The sequence below is a fragment of the Crinia signifera genome, chromosome 7 (assembly GCF_055691185.1).
Source record: "Crinia signifera chromosome 7, ASM5569118v1, whole genome shotgun sequence".
Classification (NCBI taxonomy): domain Eukaryota; kingdom Metazoa; phylum Chordata; class Amphibia; order Anura; family Myobatrachidae; genus Crinia; species Crinia signifera.
This window is the reverse complement of record NC_139223.1, coordinates 65,093,364-65,119,609: the sequence shown is the minus strand read 5'-3', so window position 1 is coordinate 65,119,609 and position 26,246 is coordinate 65,093,364. Positions and strand designations below refer to the sequence as shown.

Sequence of the window (26,246 nt, the reverse complement as noted above, 5' to 3'; positions counted from 1 at the left end):
ACGTATTACTAATAGAACATGCTTAGTGGATACAGGTGCATGCATGCAGCAATTTGATGATGCATGCATTGCTAAAGAGAGATGTGTGAACTGGTGGGAGTGTCCACACAGGAGCAATTAGCAAGCAGCTGATCTTGTCTGATATAGGATATATAAAGCGCTCTCCAAGGGAGGTTGTTTTCCATCCCATTGTGGAAAGTGTTTTTACTGTGGGGAAGAGGGGACTATTGGCTGGTCTGGGGTGTTGGGTACATCCTCCCATCCACTTTCTGCAGCAATTTACCAATGGGGCCCTATGCTAAAGGCACTATGTTTTGGCTTATGTTATTGACAGACATCAGGTAGTAATTAAGTGTGGTGCATTATTTTTCTATATATATATATATATTTTGCTATTTATGTTAACTCCTTTATTTTGCAGCTTTTTATTCCAAAGTGGCTGTCTAGCACTGTCTGGAGCTGCACGCTTGCTGGACTTCCCAGGTGAGTGTCTTTAGGGCCCCACTTCTAAACTAACCAGGCTCTCTACAGCCTCCATATTTCTTATGCTGTTTGTATTGATCATTGTTATCTGGAATAACCATAGGTGCTGTAAACCTCAAAACTGCTAAAAATATGCATATTTGTATAACAAATGTGAGTAACGCTGGTATTTTTAGTGGCTCTTTAGAACATCTCAGATGTTGGCACTCATGGTTAAGTCCTGAGTATGTTGCAGTAGGTGTTTAGAAGTACAAACTAGGGTGTATGCATTGAGTCAACCACTGAAGACTGACAGGGTTGGAATGCCGACAATAGCAAAGTTGACACTAGTGACCATTTTATATTTAGAGCCGACGGGCTGTATTTTATGCCCTACCATCCACTAGGATGTGGAGGGAAAATAGAATAGCGAGGCACTGTGCCCGAAGCATGGAGTGCTGCGGTACATTTTGACTGTGTCCGTGTCAACATTTCACTGTTGACCTAATGCTTGTGGTCGACCTTCCAACCCTATCATTAATGTAATGCTGTTTCCTGTGATCCCCATTATATGAACTGGAGACTAAAAGCCCCCTCACCTTGAGCTGCCTGGGACCTTCTTGGGCGGCATGGTTGCATGTAGTCCTTCCACATATGATATATTGCATGTGATGCCAGCTAAGTGATCCAACAGATTGCTTCTGTATCCGGTGCAACTCACAGCAGGCTCCAGTGCATTGTATCGGAACGGTTCTCAATCACGTGATGCTTTTTGCGCAATTGAATGTTGTATGGTTTTTCATACTTCACTATCTAAGTGGGAAAACAATAGTGGCAGTGAGGCAAAATGCCAGAAGCATGGTGAGCACAGTACACTACTGGGTCAGCGCTGTTAAGGGAATCGCCAGAAAAAGCTATGTGCTGCTCTCAACATCTGAGGGATCAATCACTGATCCCTCCCAGCATGCCCCACACCTGCACATGCACAGAGGGACTCCTGGCTCTCGTACCAAGAAGTCCAGGGATGGCGCCGCTTCGCAAGGACAGCTATTAACGCAAGAGCTGTCCTTTTACTAATCGCACATGCGATTAGTATCAATGCGGTAGCTGGCAGAAGGGGGTCCTAAGGGACAGTGTATGTTTAGAGCATCTTGCCCTTTATCATTACACTGGTGTTTGATTGGCTTTGTTCTTTAGCTGTACCAAACTCAAGTGGGACCATGGTATGGAGTCCTGCTCCTAAGTGTAATGGTGTGTACACACGGTAAGATGTGCCTTAGGATGCAAATTGGATGTGCCTTAAGATCCTATCTGATCGGAATGTGGATAGGATCTTAAGGCACATCCGATTTGCATCCTATCTTGACTATATAGTGCAGATCTGCACTATATAGACAAGGCAGCCAAGACTTTCTGGCTTCCGATACGTGAACGTGGATTGGGATCGTAAGGGTTAAAACCCTTGTGATCTGCATCCGATGTTGACAAGATCGTCAACATCGGAAGGAATCTGACCGTGTGTACACAGCATAACCCTTCCTGTCATTTTTCAAGCACTGGCTGTGACATGGCAGTTAGAAGCTGATTGGCCAGTGGTTTGACACTCTAGTTTATCGCTTTTCAAGATTAGTACATCTGGCCCAAAGGCAGCTATCTCATTAACCATTTCCCTTTAACGCCAATGAGTTTTGTTTACCGTGGACTATCTTATGAATAATGTATCTATTGCTACCTAGTCACAAGACAACCCATGGGAACACAATATCGCTAATAATGTCATGCATGTGGATAGAAGTAAAGCACCACTTATATTTAACACACACACACACACACACACACACACACACACACACACACACACACACACACACACACCTCTTCAACCACTGCATACACTTGTATGTGATGTGGGGGCCCTGGACCACAAAATTGTGGGGCCCCCCACAGACACCTCCCCCCCCCCCTTCTTGGTACCTGGGCAGCACTGGTGGTCTGAGCAGCCATCGCTGTGGTCCCTGCAGTATATGTGAAGTTAGCAGCTGGTCCTGGCAGCAGATGGTAACTAGTAGCAGTATTGGCTACTAGTTCCCATCTGTGGCAGGGACCCCGCCGCTGACTTCCCATCTGCGCTGCGCCAGCCCTCCTGCATTCCCTGATCCCACTGCTCAAGCATGGGGTGACAGGAGCCCCACACTGGCAGTGCTGGTGTGGGGGCCCCGGGGCAATCGCCCCTGTCGCCCTGTGCTTAATCCGCCACTGATGTGATGGCAAGGTATGTCCTATCTGGACTAAACTTCCACCCTATCATAGATCCAGCAGATGTGAAAAGCACTTGGCTGTTCTTATAGCCATCTTCATGTACACCAGAGCAGTGTGGGATTAAAGTTTATCATCTTCATGTACACCAGAGCAGTGTGGGATTAAAGTTTATCAATCACCTGCAATATCTGCAAGAGGTCACGTTGGACTCATGCAGTCATAGTGTAATAACTGAAATCTTATTCTAGGTGACACTACTTGCCTGAATGATCAGATTCAAACAACAAAACCAGAATGGATACCCCAGGGTTCTTGGAGGAGCCTGCACGTTGTAGGTAGGAGAAACACTAACTCATTCCTCTGTATGATTGTGTCTTCTACCCGCTTGCATGAGTGTCAGCTGTTCAGCGCTACAGTGTTCTGTTTAAGCACTTTCTAAGCGGTAAGTAATGCCAGAGTTAAGCAGCAGTGCGGGATGCCGGCTGAATGCGGACATTTTTTAAAGGGGTAATTACAATGCATGGGTTTGCCTTGTAAGTGAATGCCCCTTTAAAGAAAGTAAGTTCAGTCAGCATCTCGCACTGTCTAACTGGGGCAGCATTACATTCAACATTTGGTCTTGTACACTAATCCAACGTTTTCCAAAATCTATCCCCAAAAACGGCTTGTTGGTCCACGCTTTAAAGAAACACATCCTTGAGCACAGATGGCTTGATTTATAAAATGATGGGTATTGATTGTGACTTGTGTCTAAAGTTGGGTACACACCTAAAAATGGGTCTGGTGGGAACAAAAATCGGGTAATGTATGGGAGCATTTGACAATCACTTGCTCCCAAAAAGACAATGGTCATTCAGAAAAATTGGCCTAATCCATTTGATTGAACAAATTTATCAGCATTGTTAGTGCATTTTCCGGCATTTGGGAGTTATACCCTTTTCACACTTGCAAATATATCCCGGGTTTTTGCACATGAACGCGCATCAACCTGGGATTTAGCTCAGTGTGAAAGGGTCTTGTCAGCGCATTCTGGGATTTCTACCCAGGTCCTTACCTGGGTAGATTCCGGAGTCTACACGGGATGCGGTGAGTGTGAACGGGTATTCCGTGTCAGCGTGACCCAGATCCCGTTCACTGCAATGAAAATGCGCCGCTGGGAGGTGCTGACGCCTCCAGATGACGCTGCCTGGCCGACTTTATTCCAGGTCGGGTGGCCAGGGTGAAAGCACTTGCAAGCCGGGTCGGATCCTGAACTTAGAACCCGTCTTGTGACCTGGCTTGCAAGTGTGACAGGGGTAATAATGGTTTGTCATGTTACCAGGTGTTTATTACCACCAGATGGATTGGACAGAAATCTGCAGGTGTACCCAGCTTTGTACTTTAAAAAGTCTGCATCCACTGCAGATGACCGTATGACTGGAGTGAGCAGTGTGGCACTTATCATGCTTGTCCTAGAGTTACTTTTTCTGGGAAGGAGTATTTTGGAACCGGAGTATACATATCTTATGTCCAGTCATAGTTAAGTGATGCTGAAAACAACAATCTAGTACAGGTCGAGTATCCCATATCCAAAATGCTCGGGACCAAGAGAATTTTGGATAATGGATTATTCCGTATTTCGGAATATTTTAAAATTTCAATGATGTATTTTGAAGTATCTTGCATGTATGCTGTATAAACACATGAAATACACACAAATATATTTTATTTGTTCAAAAAACAAGGTTTCAAAACATGAAACAAAAATGTGTGTAATATCTCAGATATTGAATTTGAATGCCAAGCAATCATTGTCTTGCACATATATAATGGCAGTTACATATCATTCCCTCAGTAATGTTGTTACAAATGTCCCCAGTGAGTTTTTAGCAAAAAAATTTTTTTTTTTTCACTTTCTGGAATGTATGGTTTTCGGAATAATTCGGATATGGGATACTCAACCTGTACAGTGTTTGCCAAAGTTGGTCCTCAAGGACCCCCAGCAGTGCATGTTTCCAGGTCTCCTCAGTTTCAAAAGTGGCATAATTTGCTCTACCTGTGGATCTCTCCTACTATGGAGTAGCAATAAGGAGCTCCTGTCACTCCTGCATAGCAATGCACAACTGAAAGTTCACACATACTGTAGTCCACGTGTACAAGTCACCTAAATAATGCATAGTGACCAGTATAATACATTTTCTTAAGCTAGTGGAAAGTAATCTCCTCCATTCCTAAACAGATTCTACTGGACAAGATATGGAAGCTTGTGATATCCATCCAGATGACAACCTGCTGACTATTCCAGAGAGATGTGCCACATATGAGGTACTGCCAACATTTCTGAGGCAGACCCACAATAGCAAATGCTGTAACTACTGTAGGAAGCTTCCAGAGCCATCTGACTAGAGAACTGGTAACTGTGTACATCAATAATAGCTTGTTACAGGAGAATCTGTTTCCATAATGCAGGTAATGTTGTAGTGGCTGTTCTCATAAATCTACTACCTCACTTGACTGCAACATAATTAATAGTAACTATTTCCTATGGGGGTGGAAAAAACAAATGAACCAGGCTCATCATCACATTGAGTTTAGGCTATTGGCATAAACTGAAAATATAGTACAGAATGTATAGAAGTCAAAAGACCACTCTGGTTCTGTTAGAAGGCCAGCCCTGAGAGCAGATACACAGCACATAAGGGCAGTTGGATGCTTTTTCACTTAAACTGACCTTATGTTCTATGTCCAAACTGTGGCCCTCCAGCTGTTGTGAAACTACACATCCCAGCATGCCTTGCCATAGTTTTAGCATTCCCTAATAGCAAAACTGACAAGGCATGATGGGTCTTGTAGTTTCACAACAGCTGGAGGGCCATAGTTTGGACATGCCTGTTCTATGTAGATGCTCAGAGCTGGACTCACAGCTGCTGTCAAAAATTCTTGAATTTGACATGCTTTTTCTATTAATTTGTACAGTTTGAAGAATGTTTTGTATAGTGCTTATGATAGGTATATAATTGTTGGCATAATGACCATTTGAAATGAAAGGTGTAAGTGCATTTGCAGACTTATATCAAAATTTGTGGAGAAGCCTGATAATGCGGCTACAACCATTTCACTTCAGTTCCAGCTTCCTAGGGTGGGAATGCTGTACATCATGGGTTAATATCTACTAGCAAAAAATACTACCTCTAGAGCATATCTATTTATTTATTTTTAATAGAGAGGAAGATTGACCTCCTACATATCCTTCAAAGCGTCCATGGGACATGTGAGCCCAATCTACAGGGTTGCTTGTGATGAACAGTCTGATTCGGCATACACTGGTCCAGTCATAGAATGTAACAACCAGTACATGAAGGTAAGCTGTTCTTCAAGAACTCTACTACTCTACTGCAAGATCATAGCAATGGCTTGCACTGGATTGAGGTCATGTGTCTAAGTATTCACTTACAGTATATGCCAAGCTGGAACAGTGTTAATGGTCAACAACATGCTTCCCTTATCTTGAAGTTAATGCAGAGTTGCTTGGGTTCCTATATGTGGTGTGTAATGAGATGCAAAGTCTGTTCCTGTATGAAAGCCTTATTGGTGCGGTGTACACTACAAATTCCAGATGTCACCAGTGGCTTTAAATTTGGATTGGCATCTGATAGCCATCCCTGTAACAAGAAGATACTAGTAGGCTTCCTTGATGATAAATATTAGCATCTACACTTACCAACCAATCATGTCAAGTAATGATTTAATTTATTTTGATATTAGGTATGGATTATGCGGACACTCTCTGGCTTTGACGATGAGGTAATGTGCATCTCTTATGGGATACAATAGTTATGAGTTCATTGAATACTTGAATGTAGCAATGACTGCAGTAAACCAGCTGTCTATTGTGTAGACTGTCAACTGTAATTAAAATATGCTCTAGCTTTAATTTTTTTCCATGAAGGATATCTGGTTATGGAGGGTCTCCAGCAACTTCCATATGGAGGGTCTCGTGCAACTCGAACCCCCCCCCCCCCCCCCCAAACACTCTGCCAGGCCCAGAAGCTTTTATTGCAAATTAAGACTCCACATATCTTATTAAACAGAATTACTGGGCTTAAATGATATTTTGCCTCCTGCATCTCTAAAACCTAGCCGGCAGTATCTGCATATCCAAGTATGGAAAATGGTTGGGTGTCATGCAGTGCATTCCACTTTTATTCAGTAATGCGCCTTTTCAGCTACTGATTAGAAGTGTGTGTGTGTGTGTGTACGCAAAGTACATACTGTACACCTTAGTAATCTGACCATAGAGAAGTATCAAATGTGCAATGGCTGGCATTTATTAGGGGCCTACTGTGCCCATGCTTAACTTTTACTTACTGGTCCTTGTAGGTGCCTATTGCTCCACCACCTGCGTCAACCTGGATGATTGGAATAAACGGAACTCTCCAAAAATTTAACATGTCCACAGCCAGAAAGCTTGGTTACACACTAACTAGTGACTCAAGCTACTTGATGATCCTTATTGACTTTAATGCTTATGGAATACAAGAAGTTTTAGTAAGTTCAGCCAAGTCTATACTAGTTAATAATCTTTTCAAGGATGTCTACCTGCATTACTGTAAGATAAACTTCTTCTCTTTCAGTTTCAAAATCAAGACTTTTATTATGGATACATTGAGTTAACTCAGACAAAAGTCAATCCAAAGATCACCATTGATGTGGCCATTATCTGTACCAGAGGTAACATTTCTGTATGCTACATACCACTAATGCAGTGGTTCCCAACCCTGGTCCTCAAGTACCCAACAGTGCACGTTTTCCAGGTCACCCAGCAGGTACACATTATTCAGGCACATTTGAAAAGATCCACAGGTGGAGCTAATTATAGCACTTGTGATTCTGTGTGGAGACCTGCAAAACATGCATTGTTGGGGGTACTTGAGGACCAGGGTTGGGAACCACTGCCCTAATGTGACAAATGTTCAGTGAAATAACACTAATTTTATACAGTAGGTTCTCCTAGTGAATGAAACTACTGCATAGTAGCTAAAAGTATACATAACTGTTGAGCATTGTCTTTGGAATATAAAATCCTTTTTACTTTAAGTTTAAAATATTTTTATAAAAACAAAATTGCTAGAGATGTTCATCAAAAAGGGCCCTAGAACACATATGGTACACTTTATAAGCGCCACAAGGAAAACAAAACTTTTCTAAATACTTCTACAAATTCTATAGTTCTTCACTCAAGGTGATCTTAATCAAATTATAGACCACAGAACCACCTCATAGTTTCAAATCTCTGATACGGTGTTTATATGGTGAAGGAAGTAAAACTAACAAATGACAGCATTTGAATACGATCCATCTCTGGGGACAATGTGGGAACTATGTCTACAGAATGTACTGAAGAGCTTGCCAAGGAAGCTTTGGCATTCAAACTTGCTAGGCTGTCAAAGGGAGCTTAATTGACCTGTTTTATGACCGCTTATCTGTCCTGACTTCTAGGACCTCCTCTATGTGACACAAATCGGATGACCATCTTGATTCCCCCTGTTGCTGGTATCCTGCAGTACATTGAACTTGGTGATACTATGATTTCATTGAGTGCCTCTGAACTCCAGACATATGGCCTGACACTGGACACTAAAAATGGTGTTAATTTAACAATCAGCAAAAATCAACTACTGGTAAGTCTTTGATTAGTGTTATATCACAGGATAAGCTTTTAAATGTGGATTTTAATATATATTTTATATTTTACTCTAGGAATATACAGCTGCTGGTCAGCCTATGTATTACTTGCCTTCTCTCACATTGGCGTTTGATATGGAGGACATAAGTGTGGCAATGATGCTTAGTACTAACTGCACTGTAAAACAGCCTAGCAATCCTAGTAAGTGTCCCCTGCCCCCCCTCCCCTTCCCCAGATAGTCCAGTCCTACAAGCTATATGACTAATCTTGACTTCCTTGTGTCTAGCTTCTACAATGTGCACTAATGATGGGTTCATGATTATTCAAGTGGCTTCAACTCAAACCAAACCTAACCTTGATTTGAGCACTGTGACTTTAGGAGATGGCACATGCCAGCCAAGCAATAAGACCAACAACCTATTATTCTTCAGAATTCCTCTAAACGGCTGTGGAACAACAACAAAGGCAAGTCTGTTCTACGAAGTGGTCTTCACTGTAACTTGTAATGCTTAAAGGTGCCCGTACAAGTTGCAATGATTGTATACAATTTGGACTACATAGCATAGGTTTTGCAATGAGGTGTGTGTGCAGCACATACTTTGAGCTGTGCAATGAGATGTATGTGGAAGCGCACATCGCACCCAGCAATTGTACCATTTATGGGCACCTTAACACTGAGTGCCAAATCCACTAAATGCCAGCATCTTTAACACTATTTTTATAACCAACATCCCAATACAAGGTAAACATTACAGGTCGTTATGACAAATAAAAAATGTTTAACCCTTTGAGCGCCAAGCTAATTTGCCAAACTTCTGCTTTAGTTTGTTGGTGGGAATGTCATTTATGAGAATGAGGTGCGTGCCCTCTGGAAGGATCTTCCTCCACGGAAAATCTCAAGAGACAGTGAATTAAGGTAAAATGTATTATGGCTTAGTATAAATGTACAGTATGCACTTAAACCTAAACTGTAGTCTCTTATGAGCGCCTAGCATGATGTCTCTAACAAGCCTGGTCTATTTACAGGGAGACTGTCCAGTGCATCTATGATGCCGCCATAGCTGCATCACTTATTCCAAGAGTGGTGACACAATCTCCTCCAGTTTCTGTTAAAAAAGATGGTCCGCTCTCACTTGTAATGAACCTGTATCCAGGTATGAAATTACTTACAGCTGTCCATTAGATCTGAATTGCAGAACAAGGACTTGAATCTTGATCTCTTCTAGATGTAACCTATGGAACGCCCTACGCTGACAATCAATATCCAGTTGTCAAAACCTTGCGTGATGCAATCTTCTTGGAAGTACAGGTGGTGAATCGCAGTGATACAAATATTAAACTGGTTCTGGATGACTGCTGGGCAACAATGTTCCAGGACCCAACGTCTTCTCCACAATGGAATGTTATAGTAGATGGGTAGGTATCCATTAAATGTAAATCCTGAAGCATGTGGTCTTCCCTAGTGCCATCACTTCTATGGACGCATTAAACCGAATGTGCAGTGATTAGTTCTTGTCTGTACTCTACACTGAACCGCTCATGTGGTGATTCTTTTTGTTGTAATGGAATGCATACAGTACATATGACTATACAGGATGCTGGCAGTCCTAAGTCCAACAGTGGCATCCTACAGAACATAATTCAGACTGTCTGCTCTAAATGATACATGTTGCTTTGTGCTTTTGGACATGTATTGATTAGTTGCCTCTTTGTACAGTCTTGTGTATTATCTTCTGGAAATGTTCTTTAGAACAGTATTCCTGTACCAGTGAATTATAAAAGGTCATTACTACTTTTCTGCGACTGATTACTCTCCCTATGCAAACAAGCATCTGACTGGCCTTCCTCATTGCTTAATTGCCTCAGTTCAAACGAAATACTGAGATGGTGGTATCTAAAGTCTGAGCCTACAGTTCCAGAAGGTTGTTGCTCTGCTCTCATAGTGCTAATGTCTGTGCTTAAATCCTAGCTGCCAAGCAAACCAGGATAACTATCTGACTGTCTTCCACGCAGTCTCAAATGTGGCACTACCTTTGTATCGTAAGCGTTTTGAAGTCAAGGCTTTTGCTTTTGTGCTGGGTGATGAACCATCAACAAACCTGGTAAGCATTCATTTAGAACACTTCATGGCTGATGTCTAGTGCGCTAAATAGTCTGTCCTTTCTGATGTTGGCAAGATCAGATCTTCATATCCTCCATAGCTAGTTCATTTTATACAAAGCCATTGGCATGCCTCAACATATCACGTGGACAATGTACCGTTTAAAGTAATAGCTTTCTTAACTCGCACTACATGGTCTTTCTATTTGTAGATCTACTTTCACTGTAGTGCTTTGATATGCAACACCCAAACGCCAGACTCTCCACTGTGCAGTAAAAAGTGCCCAGGGTCCAGGAAGAAGAGAGGCAAGTTGCTGGCAAAGTTTGATTGCATTACCCCACCCCTTTACAATCCCAGCCAAATAACTATTTTATCTTTTCAGACACCCTCGACCCACCCAGTCATTCTACATTAGTCAGTCTACATGGATCAGTCTTGTTGTATTCCGTTCCCGTTATGGCTCTTCATGGTAAGCTTGCACATATGACTAATTAGAAAGCCATAGTTGTGGGATCGGTGTAACACTCTTAATCTCTTCCAGATGAACAAGATCTTGTAGAGGAAGTTGCGATTGGACTCCTGCCTGCCTTTGGTCTTGTTGCTGTGGTTGTCCTGGCTGCTGTGGTGCTGTCTGCTTTTTTGCAGAAATCAAAGTCTTGATCTCTGAGCATTTTTTATAATAAAATTTGACGTACTACTGTTTAAGCCGCTTTAATGTGATTCATTTAAGCACTGAAGTCTTAACTTGTTAAAGGTATCTAAATAGACTCCCATGTAGGGTCAGTTATGGTTCCTGTAAAGCTCAGGTATTCAACCTGTGGCCCTCCAGATGTTGTGGAACTACATGTCCCAGCATGCCCTGAGGTTGTTTTGGCATGCTCTTATAGGAAAAAATGTGGTAATGCATGTTGGAACATGTAGTTTCACAGGTTGAAGACCCATGCTGTAAATAAGCACTACAGCATATAGTGTCACCAGCTATTTACATGAGATGTGATTGGACAGTCACTTCCTGCAAATCCATACCCCCATTTTTGCCACTGTACAGGTATACCCGTCACTGAGCTGTTGGCATGCTCCCTGTCCCTCTCCGTGTGTGTGTAGGCTTATATATAGAATAAATTACTGTGCACAGCCTCTCTTCACAGGGCATGCTTAAAGGTTCCCTAGGCTAATACACATATATAGCTCTCCTTTGTGATGCTGCTAACACGTGTATGAGCTCTCTGACTCTCCATTCATTCTGCCCATGTGCATGTAACAAAAGGTAATACAACTGGCATGTAGGTTCTTATACTTGTGTGAAAGGCTTTAGGCTGGTGCTGGAGCACAAAGTACATGAACTAATGGTTTCGTTGGCACAGCCACCTGGCAGCCTACTCATTAACTTTACCCCTCACAGTACATTGGCACAGGTGATGGCTAAAAAGCATGGGATAAAATAGGCCTTCCTTTTAATCCATGGGTGCCACCAGGGCAGCCGAGAGGAAAGCCGGGCCCCGGTAAAATTTTGTGTGTGTGTGTGTGTGTTGTGGGAACCTCCCACACTTAGGCCACACCCCCAAAATGTTTAGAATAGGGTGAAAGAAAACTCTAAAATTCTGTAAATTCTGTAATCTCAGAAGCGGCACACACCTACAGCATGTGCTGTGCTAAAAGCAGGCTCAGCATTACCTCTCACACGGTCAGTGAGATGCTCATGCTGAGCCTGCTGTCAGCACAGCACATGCTGTAGAAGTGTGTGCTACTTTTGCAACCCGGGATGGAGGGGGAAGGGAGGGGTCAGACCAGGGCCCTTCAGCAAGCGTGAAGGCCCCCCCCCCCCCCCCCCCCCTCGGCACCCTAGTCTGCAGCTGATTGGTTACTCAGCCTCTGTTAGGCAGCAGGACTGGTATAAGGTTTCTTTGCACCCTAAGCAAGACCCACTGGGTGGGACAGTCCCAGATAAAAGGACTTTACTGCCCATTTGGGACAGTTGGGAGATACAGTATGCAGTGCCATGATCTCTAACTGCAGCAACCTTATGCTAAAAATGGTTTAGAACCTGAACTCTGTTTTCAGAACAGGGTGTAGTACCTCTGCTTCATCAGCAATACATGTGCCCTTTATTGCTAGTACATAAGGGATCCTTATTAGTGGCTTACTAATAATATATATGGCATTGACAGACCTAGCTTAAGCTATTACCACATTTTAACATGCTTCCGAGAGCCAATATTGTGTGTGTCCCTTTTTTTAGCAAAATGGAGCTCATGGGCTCTTAACCCCTTACCGACGCAGCCTGTTTTTGCCTTCCTGACAGAGCCCTTTTTTTCAAATCTGACAGGTATCACTTAAGTGGGGATAACTTTTTTGCTTTTACTTATCCCAGTGATTTTGAGATTGTTTTCTCGTGACACATTGTACTTCACGTTAGTGGTAAATTTTGGTTGATATAGTCGGTTTTTTTTTTATTTATTTTTTTTGTGAAAAATACCAAATGTAGTAAAAAAATTTAACATTTTGCAAAATGTAAAATTTTCTGCTTGTGAGACAAATAATCATACCACTCAAAATAGTTCATAACTAACATAGACCATATGTAAACTTTGTTTCATTCATTATTTCAACTTTCTTATTTTTTTTGGACACTAGGGGGCAGCAGAGTCAAAATTATATAACACGGTACTTATGTAGTATCTGGGCTGCCGATTTTTTGATTGTATGCCTTAAGTTAAGGCATACAATCAGATGCAATATCGCATCGCATACGATGCGATGACCCGATTTTTCCATAGGATTCAATGTTAAAATGGACTGAGTCCATTTTAACATGGAATTCAATGGGAAAAAGGGGTCCTTTTCATACCCCTACTATCCAAGTGGGCATGGAGTTGGATATAAACCTGTGGCGAACGTAGCGAGCCACCGAGCCCGAAGCGTGGCGAGCGGACGGTATTCTGTGTCCCCTCGCGGGGCTCGCTACGCTCGCCACGCTTCGGGCTCGGTGGCTCGCTACGCTCGCCACAGGTTTATATCCAACTCCATGCCCACTTGGATAGTAGGGGTATGAAAAGGACCCCTTTTTCCCATTGAATTCCATGTTAAAATGGACTCAGTCCATTTTAACATTGAATCCTATGGAAAAATCGGGGCATCGCATCGTATGCGATATGGTCGGGTGCGATGCGATGGACCCGATTTCAAAATCAGCAGCCCAGTTACTACATAAGTACCTATAACACAGTAAACGCTGCAATTGGCTGTTCACATTTGAACAGCCAATTGCAACGATCGCCGATCGGGGGGGGCATCGCTGCCCCCCCTGGGCAATGAGGGAAGATGTCTGCTGTCAGGGACAGCAGACATCGTCCCTCTGTCACCGCGTCTCTAGACGCGGAGACACTTTAAAGTCATGACGTACATTTACGTCATGTGTCGAAGTACATCCCGACCATGACGTAAATGTACGTCAAATGTCGGGAAGGGGTTAAACTCTACTCTATTGATCTGTCCTTTCAGGCTTTCTTGATTCACATTACTAGTGGTTTTCTAATACTTTACAGAAGTTTAGGGTTGGAATCTTGGCTTTCTACACAATTGTATAAAGCTATTTCTTTAGCCAAGATAGAAGGCTGAAAGCATTGGTGCTAAAGTATCAGCCTGAGCAAATGTAGCTGAGGACATCCTAATACTTCTCATGTTCATCATACTGCACACTCTTTAATGGAGGTCTTTTATATAGAGCTATATATACTTGGTGAGGGAAAAGCATGAACATTTTAAATGTACAGAATATCTTTATATAGATCTTCATGTTAAACAAGACTTTTGGAGACCATGTGACCAGGATGCTGGTGTTGGAATTCTGGACACCAGCATTCTATGAGCCAATCCTAGCTATAGGCAAGGAATACATTTTAACATACAGCTGACCTACACCTAGTTGTAGCTAGGTGCCTGGAGCAAGGCTATGTTTTAGCACAGATCTTGCAGATCATTCAGGAAAATCTTATAGTACTGTATGTACCAGTATAAAAAAAAATGGTACGGAACCGTTTTGTATGTGGTAAAACTGACGTAAATTATATGGGGTATACATTATATGGTATCATATAGGTAAAGGTTAACTATCTACTTGGGATGGGGTCTTAACTTTCTACTTGAGTGAATGCTTAGTTCCTGGGGTAACAACATTGCTGTTGCACTGAGATATACAGTATCATACCCTCCATCATGGCCCATTCCATTAGGTACAAAATGCTGTTTCTGGACTTCCCTGCCAGTGGCAGTTGCAGAGGTGGGGCTGCAGCACAGTCCAAAATTCAAAAAGGGGAGCCACACCTAATGCCACTCCAAACATCACTGTCCTGGACTCACTGACAGTTGATGTGACCCCCTCTTTGAATTTTGGTCTGTGCTGGAGTCCAACCTCTGTAACTGCCACTGGTGGGGAAGTCACGGAACAGAGCATTTTGTACCTAATGGAATGGGTCATGTTGGAGGGTATGCAGTATATATATCTCCAGCAAATCACATCAAAATGACCCCCGTCCTCGTGGAGAGGATGTGAGGGCTTTATCAATCTTTTGGCCATTCTATAAGAATAGGCAAGTGCATAGAGGTTATTGGCTTTATTCAGAGATGGATGTAGTGCTGATGCAAGATGTGTCTGCATCACAATGCACATGTGTCCCAATGCTTACAAAACTGCTCTGCTTCTCCTTGCAGTAATTGTCAAGTGCATTCAATGGAGGTACTGTAATGTCCAAACACCTAAACTGTGCCTGCCATAAGTCTGCTGCATGATTCAGTGGTGAGACTGATGTAAGCACCAAGAAGAATTAACACAGAAGCCAGTGGGTGCCCCATTAGGGAAATCATCTGTTAAATCTGTTTTTTTTATATTACATCAAACCTCCATGAAGGAGGACACAGGAAGTTCAGCATGCTTCTTTGCTCATAAACTGCAGGGAAAGAACTACCTACATTAGATATTCATACGCCAACTTACACAAAAGAAAATAAGATCTGTTATATCCTTCCACCAGATTCTTACACAGCAATAGGAACTATATAAACCACATCATCGTACACGATCCTCTCATAAAGATGCAGAGTGTGTTGTCTGATTCTGCATCATGCCCCATGTTTGCTTACTAACCTCTGAACCAACTTATAAAAATAACACTAATGAAATGGGTGGTCTTTTCAATATTCCGTCCAAGAGGAATTTAGATGCAACTGGTGAGACAAAACATTTAAATTGTGCCTTCTTATTTAAATGTAAAATAGCTGCCATTTTATTATCTAGTAATGTGATTTTTAAAACATTTACAGATCATATTTGAATTGATTTCCTAACTCATTAAATACTACGTGAGTGACAAATCTCTATAATTTCAGCGACAGCAAACCTTTATTTATGCTATCCAGACAACAGATGAACAATTTGACAGATGAAAATGTTTTATGCTAAATAATATAAGTATATATTTTAAAATCATCATATACAAATCAATATTCACAGAGCCTCATAAATATTGAACCTGCACTCTCTAGGGAAATAAGAATACTGTACATTTTGTTCTTGATTTAGGAAACTGGAAATATTGGTGCTTGTTGGTACATTTCTGAATGCTAAATACATGTTTGAAATGGGCTTGGTCATTATATGCCTTTATAATGCATAGAAATGTTTTCCAGAGAAAACTAAATTTTTGCTTTTGTAAAAAAAAAATATCTGTAACTGTTTTGAGTTACACATAATGAATACAGCTCTGATAAAATATATTCCTGATCTTCAAACAAATAAACAATGAAGCCATTACAGTATTCTTTCTTTCTCTGCACAGAACTGATGAAACAACAAAAAATCTAAATGACAATATAAAGGGATTAGATATAATTGCACACAGCTATTTCCAAGTTTGAAATGAAGGAATATGTTTTATGAATGTGTGTTTTTTAAATGATTGTCTCTAATGCAAATCTTAAATGTTCTTTAATAGTATTGTTGCTAGATATGTGATCTTTCTCAATCTCTACAATTTATTTTTTACATATGAAACCCTGGGGCTAATACTTTATCAGGTTCATATCCAATATTTATGCAAATGGTCATTGCTTTTGAGTTGCATGTGCCCAAGTCAATAAAACATCACATGCATCCCACAGGAGGTTCCTTTGTTGCTGAGATCTGGCTGTGCCTGTTGGTATTCCCAAGGATCCCCACTGGGACTGGAGTACTGGGTCCTTACAGAGGGGGGCCAGTGGAGAATTCAAGGGTGGACAAACAGGGCACGCCACCCCACTAGTAAACTGAAAGAAAAGTAAAGTTTTGCTCCTGCATAATTCAGATGTGTGAAAACTGCTGAGGTTTGGATGAGTATAAGACATTACGTTGTCTACCACCATCCCTTGACCCTCATAAACTGAAATGACATCCCAGGCTCCTGGCACTGCAGTCAGGGCTGCACAGCCAGGAAACCATTCATAATGGTTCTTGTTATTCAAGGCACCCTCATCACTTGCTGAAATGGCTCCCAGCCTTGGCGTCTCTCTGCTAGTAATTGTGTCAGTAAGGGTCTCTTCTCACCCTATGGGCCAGATTCTCTAAGCTTCAAAAGTGATAACCAGCCAGCCAATCAGCTCCTGTCTGACATTTTTCAAACACAGTCTGTGACATGGCAGGTAGGAGTTGATTGACTGGCTGTTTATTACTCTCCATTTTATCACTTTTGAAGCTTAGAGAATCTGGCCCTATGTGAGATGGAGTGTGAGTACAGGTGATCTGTGAAGGCTGTTTGTTCTTGGGTCAGCACTTCGCAGTGCAGCAGGGCACACAGTTGATGGAATATAAACCGTTATCTGCTGCCAATCCCGGTTTGCTAGTCTGTTGTGTTTGCTTGTCCTAACATTAGTCTTCAAGTGATTGATCCAATATCAGAGACACTTTAGCTGTCTGCACTGCACTGTGGGCCTGATTCAGCAACACCGCCCAACCTGAATGTCCGCTCTACAGCCATCTTGCCTCCGGGTCACTTGGACGAACTTACGCCACTGACAGCCACAGTACATTACCTTGATCACCTCTGGGCTTCAGCAGCAGAAGTCACAATTAAAGCTGATGATGACGCATAATGTAGGTATCATCTGTGTTCTCTCAAATATCTCAGTCCGGACCGGAAGTGTGGCATATCATGAAACAACGTAGGACCTGTTGTTACAGACGGATCCCGTTGCTCTGACAGGAAGTGGGGCATATCGCGGCGGAACCCGGAAGTGGGGCGTGATGTGTCTCCACGTGGAGTCGCAACCGGAAGTCATCAGCCGATTCCGGAAGTCCATGCTGGTGACGTAGTGTGACCCGGTGATTGACACTTTCCTAACAGTTTCCCCTATAAATATGGTGGATGAGTTATCACAGCTATACTCCTTGAAAAAGGACACATTGGTGTCCGAAACGCGTTGGAGCTGCTGTGTTTTGGACCAGGGGAGAAAGAGAGGGGGACACCTCGTTTGGACATTTGCTGCGGTTACCCTGGATAACATCTACCACTACTCATGCCCATTTGAGAGCCATTTATCCGGTTCTCCATCTGTAAAATCTACCCCTTCTCCTATCGTCTGGACTTTGTTTTATTGAATTGTTTTATTGCATGTGCTTAAAATAAAAAAGGGGTTTTGCACTATATTTTCTCCTTCTTTCCTATGAGGGAAACCTTCCTTGGGATGGAATCCGTGATCATTTGATGCATGAAAAAGATCCAGGGTTCGCATTGACCATTGAGTTCCATTTTAGAGAAGAGGAGACGCCATTCACCCCTAAGGGAGGTGTGGTAGATAGATCTGTGTGAGCACTGGTGTTGAGGACCGACCCCCATTTGTCTGATACTCACTTCCATCATCTGTGTTCTATTTGGGTGTATCCTGAACAATGCATACAGTATATGGTCAGTGGGGAATAAATTGGAAAAGGAGAAATGTATTTTAGCATCTGATTTATTTGAGAATAAACCTAGATCTGCAGATTGCTGCTCAACCAGCTTGCGCTGGCAACATGGCACCTTATATTATAAGCAGGGAACAAGGATGTAATGAAGTACATTTTTACCACATTTTTACGCAAGAACTTTATTTCATCACTTGCCCTGGATCTTACTGCCGATACTTGGTGATCTGCACCAGTCTGTGCAGCACCAGCAAGCCAAAGTCTTCATTGTACACCAGCAGGAGAGGATCTAGATCAGTGGTAGCCAACCCTAGCCCTCGAGAGCTACCAACAGTTCACATTTCCAGACAACCTAGCTGCTGCACAGCTGCACTCATTAATCGCTGACACATTTTAAAAGATCCACAGATGGAGCTAATTAGCTCACTTGTGATTCTGTGAGGAGACCTGCAAAACATGCACTGTTGGTAGCTCTCGAGGACTAGGGTTGGCTACCCCAGATCTAGATTCTAGACTTTCCGTTTAGGTGGGGGTGGTTTAACAATTAATCCTGAATCACAGCAGCTACTGCCCATGTGTCTCAGAGTGCCCAGGCTAGTAGGTATGCAGGCGCAAACACAGGATTTTCAGAAGGGGGTTTCCAGAGGGGCGGAGCAAGGCATGGAGACGGACACTTAGGTGACTCAGTATATGCCGGGTCTGTTAAACTATTATAGATAGACCAAATGTATATAAATAATATATATACATACACACACACATACAGGGGAGTCAACAGCAGTGTAGACTCCTGGGCAGAGCAATGCATTGGGGCCCCTACCGGTCCCTCGGGTGGTAGGGGGTATTATATCAACGGCTCAGAATGTAGGGCCTGGATCAGTAATTTCCACTAATTACCCCTTTACTGCACACATGGTGGGAGAAGGGGGCATTGGGCTAAATGGAGGGGCCCTGATACACACCTTGCAGAGGAGGGGTGTATAATGGAGTGGGCTTATTATTCCTAATTTTCTGGTGGGAGGACAGCTTGCTTGACTGCAGATATCTCCAGTTCCCGGAAATAGATTTCTAGGGGATCAGAGTTCAGGAGGCGAGAGCAATCTGCCAACGAGTATATAAAACTACATACCAGGTGTGTAGAGCTGGAGCAGTAACTGGCTGCTGGAAGGCTAATATCTTTGGTTCTGGGAACAGTAGAGACAAACTACTAGTATCCATCAAAGGGGGAGTGTCCCAGCTTTTGGAATATACCATCAGAAAAACTCTAAGTCTGACAGAACCTGAAATATCTGACTGGGAAGAGCAATTAACAGGCTTGGATGGGGACCACTGCTTTGAAGTCAGATATCTCCGGTTCCCAAGGGCCGATTTTTAAAATTCTTGTACCAATGGAAAGAGGGGACCCTCAGCTTTCAGCTTAGGACCATAGACTCCTGGCGGGGGGTCTGGGTACTCAGAAACCCCCCTGCATGTGCCACTGGGTATAGTCCCAGGAAATATCAAACTAAAAGTGACAGGTACCACGCCCATTCCCCCCACAAATATGCCCCCATACAACACCCCTTCCACTCCCATGTCCACGCCCTATTGATATGAACTGGAGATGCTTTGATATAGTTTCATATAAAAAAGATGGTTGTTTTGAATCGAGTGCCACTCAATGCCGTGCTTCAAAACAAGAGGCTGAAAGATTCCTATTACGACGCATTAAAAGCAGGTAGTTATAGCGGTATTGATACATATTAAAAATCAGTTAAAAATACATTTAAAAGACCCGACGTAAGAAAATTGTTACAAGAGCAAGACGCATATACATTGCACAAGCCGGAGAGAAAAAATAATAAAAGGAATATGATTTGCGTATCAGGGATAAATCATCAGTGGCCATGCAATTTGGTTTCGCTCATAGACCTGTCAAAGCACAACGATGGTATTAAATATATATCAACTATCATCGATATATTCAGTAAGAGGGCCTGAAAGTCTGTCCACTAAGAACGCTACAACAGTTGCTAAGGCTTTTGAAAAAGAGTTTCTAAACAAAGTCCTAAAAAAGTTGTTATAAAAATTTGGAATACAACATTTCACAACCATTAATGATGTGACAGCCGCTGTTGAAGAGCACTTCAATAGGACTTTGAAAACGCGAATGTGGCGTTATTTCACGGCAAAGAATACCTACAGATTTATAGATGTTTTACAAGATGTCGTAACCAGTTATAATAGCACATACCATAGAACGATTAAGTGTGTTCCAATTTCTATGAATGACTTTAACGCGTTGAGAGTTTTCAAGGTGACTTACGGCGATTACTTTAAAAGTAAGAAAACACCCGTTTGTTTAGCATTCGTGACCACGTCCATATTTCCAAATATAAGGACATATTTCAGAAAGGATACAAACACAAATTTTCTGAGGAAATATTTGTAATACGCAGCCTAAACACTAAAGGGTTTAAGGACCTCTACGGCGAGACTATAACCGGTAGTTTTTACCCAGAGGAGTTACAAAGCATACCAAAAACTATAATAGGGTTTACAAAGTGGAAAAGATTTTTAAAAATAAGACGGTTAGAAGCAGGAAATACGCATTAGTTAAGTGGCGCGGATACCCTGCAAAATTTAACAGTTGGATCGCCACATTGGAGATAAAGGATATATAAACAAAGGGGGAGATCGATGACAAACCATTCTACATAATTTTGCAGAGTAACACCTCAACCGATACCTTTCCACAAAACAAGATTTCTGAGTATACGACGAAACTGGCAAAGCCGATGGACTTAATGGTTTCTTTTTCTAAAGGTTTCTTTTTCTAAAGGGTCACCAGCAGGAAAAGTAATCTGGATGCGTACTATCCTTACAGTACGGAATGTGTGGTGTCTCCTATAATGGTATCTTTTGCAAATGGTGCACTTAGATTGGTTCCAATAGACTCTCATATGTAGAAGGGCTGTGCATGAAGAAAAAATTGGAACCGTCTCAGTACCAAACGATTTAATAGCAATAGGATGATTTTATAAAACTAAGCAAAAATAATTAAAAATACAATAAAATACCTGGAGGGTGACCTCATATGCCTGAGGTCCCTGTACAAGCATAAAAGGAATTAGCCACTTTGTAGTTCCAATGCGTTTCGACAGCTACTGCTCTCTTTTTCAAGGCTACAGAGTGACTGACACTGTAGCACATTTTATACCCTGCTGGGTGTCTGATTTCCGGATTGGTACAGGTTTCTTCTGGTTCCCAGAGGTGTAGAACGTAAGCCGGGGTTGTAGTACTTCCTGACTTTGGCACGCTGGGGATTTTCCCATAACTAATGAGAATATGTTGGTATATTTCTAGTATATGTGTCACTCTCCCTGGTTTTATTATATAGGGAAGTAAAATGCCAAACTAAAATTAAAATACTACCTGTCACGGAAAGCACCATCCTTGTTATGTTTTATATGTGACCTATGATTAAAACTCCCAAAAACCGGTATCTGCACATTGGTAGAAACTTTGGGATATATGAGGATCACACTAGGGGGGTTATTCAGGTTGTCCACCAAACCCGGCCCGGCAAACGACCGCCGCCCTGTCAAAGTGCGGCTTCGCCCGAACAGCTGCGAATGGATGTTTTGCATAAACATCCATTCGCATGGCTCGGTTAACCGCCCACATCTTTCGATGGTCACCAACCATCGAAGGATGTTTAGCGTGCACGCCTATAAAAGTGACTTTTCAGTCACTTACATATGCGTGCACGCTGGCGTGGATATGGGCGGGCAGCTGACATCCGGTGATGTCAGCTACCCGCCCCCCACACCCGCGTCACTGCCTCATAACCATGAGAACGCCCAGCTTTCTCATGGGAACGCCCATGGAACGCTGGGCGTTCTCATATGGTAATGGGGCAGCCCGGCGCCCCCCGCCCATCTCCCCCCCGCACACACCATACACCTGCACATGCGCAGATACCCGCCTGCGCATGCGCAGACGTGCAACATCGGTACTGCGTGCGAATGCACACAGTACCGATGAGATCTGAATAAGGCCCTAGGTCCATATAAAAACCTTATTTCTTTCCGCAGCTCTCAGGCAGCAAAAGCCTGATACACATCAATTAGCATATTTTTGCATAGCGCTTAGAGCAGGGCTCGGCAACACCGGCCCTCCAGATGTTAGTGAACTACACATCCCAGGATGCTTTGCATTAGTTTTGCTATGTGGCCATGCTGAAACTGATGCAAGGCATGCTGGGATGTGTAGTTCAAAAACATCTGGAGGGCCGGTGTTGCCCAGCCCTGGCTTAGAGAGACAAGGAACACACAATATGGTTGTAAATCAATTTTTAATAATGTTTATAATAAAAATGTAATGTTTTAGACAGAAGGAATAACATCAATATCACAGCCTGTGACACAAGAGTGCCCCCACCCAGTTTCTATATAGATGCTCTGAGCGCCGTTATTTTTGTTGTGTGTTTGACATTAGTTCTGAGATTAAGGTCACAATACTGATAGATACAAATTTGAAGGGCCCTTGTACACCTGCCGGTAATTGGCCCCAGGAGAATGGCAGTCATGTTCAAAGTAATGCAAAGCACAAAAAAAATCAATTAGAAAAATGCAATTGTGACCAGCAAACAAATGCCAAATGTTCATGTTACCTTATAGACGGTTCTGTACATTTACCAGGAAGTTTGTCTTTACATTTTGCATTAGATTGAAGATTTCAATAATTGATTTTACTATCTGAAGTTGCCAAACCATTTCTTGGTGTGAACATGTAATAGAAGAAACCATCTAGTTGTGATATAGTTAAGTCTATCCAAAATTGAAAATTGTAATGTGCTGCAATAAATTACTGAACTACATCCCCCATATGCTGAACTACATGACTACATTACATCCCCCATATGCTGAACAACATGGCTACACCACATTCCCCCATATACTGAACTACATGACTACACTACATTCCCCATATGCTAACCTACATCACTACACTACATCCCCCATATGCTGAACTACATGAGTACACTACATTCCCCCACATACTGAACTACATGACTACACTACATCCCCCATATGCTGAACTACATCACTACACTACATTCATTCCCCCATATACTGAACTATATCACAACACTACATTCCCCCATATACTGAACTACATGACTATACTACATGCCCCCATATACTAAACTACATGACTACACTACATGCCCCCATACACTGAACTACATGACTGCAATACATTCCCCCCATATGCTGAACTAAATCACTGCACTACTCCCCTGATGCTGAACTAAGGAGGTTATTCTGATCGTAGCGGCCAAACGTGCGTACGTTCGCAATTAACGTACGCTCTCCGTACGCGGCCGTTGGGGTTAGGTCCACCCACAACTCTGCCGCATTCGTACGGCCAGAAACATCGGCAAAGGGGAGTGGCGTACAATTGAGCGTACGCCAACGTACACGGACGGGCCAGCCCTTACACTCCGACAACTGGCGTACAATTGAGTGTACACCACCATTTACGGACGTCTCTCGGCCGTCTTCCCACCGACTTCTTGCGGCTATCTGAGCGTACGCCAGCTTGCACGGACGGGTCCCTATTGTTTTCAATAGAAAAGTCAGCATATGTCACCGCTCGTGAGAGTGAGCGTACGTCCGTGTACGCTGACATACCCTTCATATATATGGACCTGCAAATCTTGCCTTTCAACTATAATTATGAAAATTAATTAATTGATTGAATTAATTAATGTGCAAAATAGTGGGCATGGGCTTAAAACATTGCTGAAACATCCTTTGTAGGTGTTAGATGTGGTTTATGTTATTGTATCATAAATACAAAACCTATGTTTGTATTAGAGTGAACACGTTGACACATGTCGACTTGTGTAGATTGAGTGTGCTACTGTGTAAAGTCTATGAAAGCACGTAGTGAATGTGTCGAACTGTTTAACAAATACCTACCTTAGCATATATAAGCAGGTCTTACAAAGATTCTTACCTTAAATTAAACAAACCTTTAAATGTAGAGAAGTATAGAAAGATAACCTTCCAATGTGTTAGAGTGCTGTGTGTGGCTTGCAGGTAGTGAAATCATGGTTTGGACTTAATAGACTGCAGCATTGGTTATTACATTCAGGTGTATGTGTTTGAGTAGTAATCAGCGTAAATTAGCAAACCCAGGCGCACGCTGGCATGCGGTATCTGTAGGGGTGGTCTGAGGTGGCGGTTGGCGGCCGCCTGTTTTGTGTCCGAAATGAACGGTGCTTTAGTCGATCGTGCGGTAGTAGCACCGCTCATTTTTGGTGCACACCCCCGTGTACACCCATATTTACGCCCATTTTCCCTCATTATTTCGGCCGCTCCCCTCATCACGCCCCTATGCCGCCCCCAATGCCCGTACACTCGCGTATAGGTTTTTTCGCACGTAGAGACCCGGCCGTAAGCGTTGTGGAGTGTTCGCGCCTGCGCATTAGCGAATGTAAGCATGCGCAGATCATAAAAAATCCCGGGACGTACGCTTACGGCCCGGCCGCTCCAACCAGAATAAGGCCCTTAATCACTATACTACATTCCCCATACACTGAACTAAATTTCTGCACTACATTCCCCCATATACTGAACTACATGACTACACTACATGCCCCCATACACTGAACTATATTACTGCACTAAATTCCCCCATATACTGAACTACATGACTACACTACATTCTCCCCATATGCTGAACTAAATCTCTTTACTACATTCCCCATATACTGAAATATATTACTGCACTACATTCCCCATATACTGAACTACATGACGACACTACATTCCCCCATATACTGAACTACATCACTGCACTACATCCCCCCATGCTGAACTAAATCACTATACTACATTCCCCATACACTGAACTATATTACAGAACTACATTCCCCCATATACTGAACTACATGACTACACTGCATTCCCCCATATACTGAACTACATCACTGCACTACATCCCCCCATGCTGAAATAAATCACTATACTACATTCCCCATATACTGAACTATATTACTGCACTACATTCCCCATATACTAAACTACATGTTTGCAGGTGTCGATATTGACACACAAAAAGTGAAAAACTCATATTGACCTGTTCATGTGTCGACCTATTGACTGTCTTTCTATCTAGACACTGTCTAATTAATAATCCCACCCACAGCCCTTATCTACATTTAGCAGGCTGGAATGGATGATGCGGTTCCAGTGCGGAGCAGATTTGACACTTTTCACCCGATGTCTCGGCCCGATCAGACAAAATTGGATGATAATTGCCCAAATCTCACTAGTGTGTGGGCACCTTCAGTCCCCCAACTAGTGCCTAAACCTCACCCCCCCCCCCCCTTCCAGGCCGCACACTAGCCTGTTGCGCCCTGCCCTGCATACTTACTTACAGCAGGGAATGGTGGCTGAGTGCACACACAATGCCTGGGGAGAATGTAGTGTAGTCATGTAGTTCAGTATATGGGGGAATGTAGTTCTATATTGACAGTCCTGCCAGCCCATCCGTAATCTTCCCTGTGGCTTCTATTGCCAATTATGTCCCTAGAAAAGTTGCCCTATAGCACATACTGCAGCCTAGTCACCAGACCCCCTCTCTGAATGGTCTATAGTGAGAACTGGTGCTGGGTAAGACTTTTATATGCAATCCGAAACACGCATGAAACACCCAAGATCTGATGATGGGCGGATGACGTCATGCCTTGTTTTGGAACACAAGTCTTGTGGAAAAACTTGAGTTAGGGCAGCCTGTATTTCCTGGAAACCGAATCCCCTCATCTTTAGTTT

The 26,246-nt window shown here is 42.7% G+C and overlaps 1 protein-coding gene across 1 annotated transcript; it reads left to right on the top strand.

Annotated features, from left to right (window-relative positions):
• The first annotated feature begins 171 nt into the window (after positions 1 to 171).
• ZP2 (zona pellucida glycoprotein 2) lies at positions 172 to 11,192 on the top strand. Its single transcript, XM_083153256.1, has 18 exons — positions 172 to 341; positions 422 to 483; positions 2,970 to 3,056; positions 4,940 to 5,025; positions 5,924 to 6,061; positions 6,466 to 6,504; positions 7,081 to 7,248; positions 7,335 to 7,431; positions 8,200 to 8,381; positions 8,461 to 8,587; positions 8,673 to 8,851; positions 9,211 to 9,302; positions 9,413 to 9,540; positions 9,613 to 9,802; positions 10,356 to 10,488; positions 10,699 to 10,792; positions 10,870 to 10,956; positions 11,029 to 11,192. The coding sequence occupies exons 1-18, from the start codon at positions 286 to 288 to the stop codon at positions 11,145 to 11,147; spliced, it is 2,064 nt and encodes a 687-aa protein (XP_083009382.1). The 5' UTR covers positions 172 to 285; the 3' UTR covers positions 11,148 to 11,192.
• The last annotated feature ends 15,054 nt before the right edge of the window (positions 11,193 to 26,246 follow it).

Excerpts from the sequence above, each read along its gene's own strand:
- ZP2 (XM_083153256.1), top strand. The coding sequence starts at position 286 with ATGGGGCCCTATGCTAAAGGCACTATGTTTTGGCTTATGTTATTGACA. Across the intron at positions 8,852-9,210 it reads GCTGTGGAACAACAACAAAG|TTTGTTGGTGGGAATGTCAT; the intron begins GCAAGTCTGTTC and ends CTTCTGCTTTAG. Across the intron at positions 9,541-9,612 it reads TGTAATGAACCTGTATCCAG|ATGTAACCTATGGAACGCCC; the intron begins GTATGAAATTAC and ends GATCTCTTCTAG.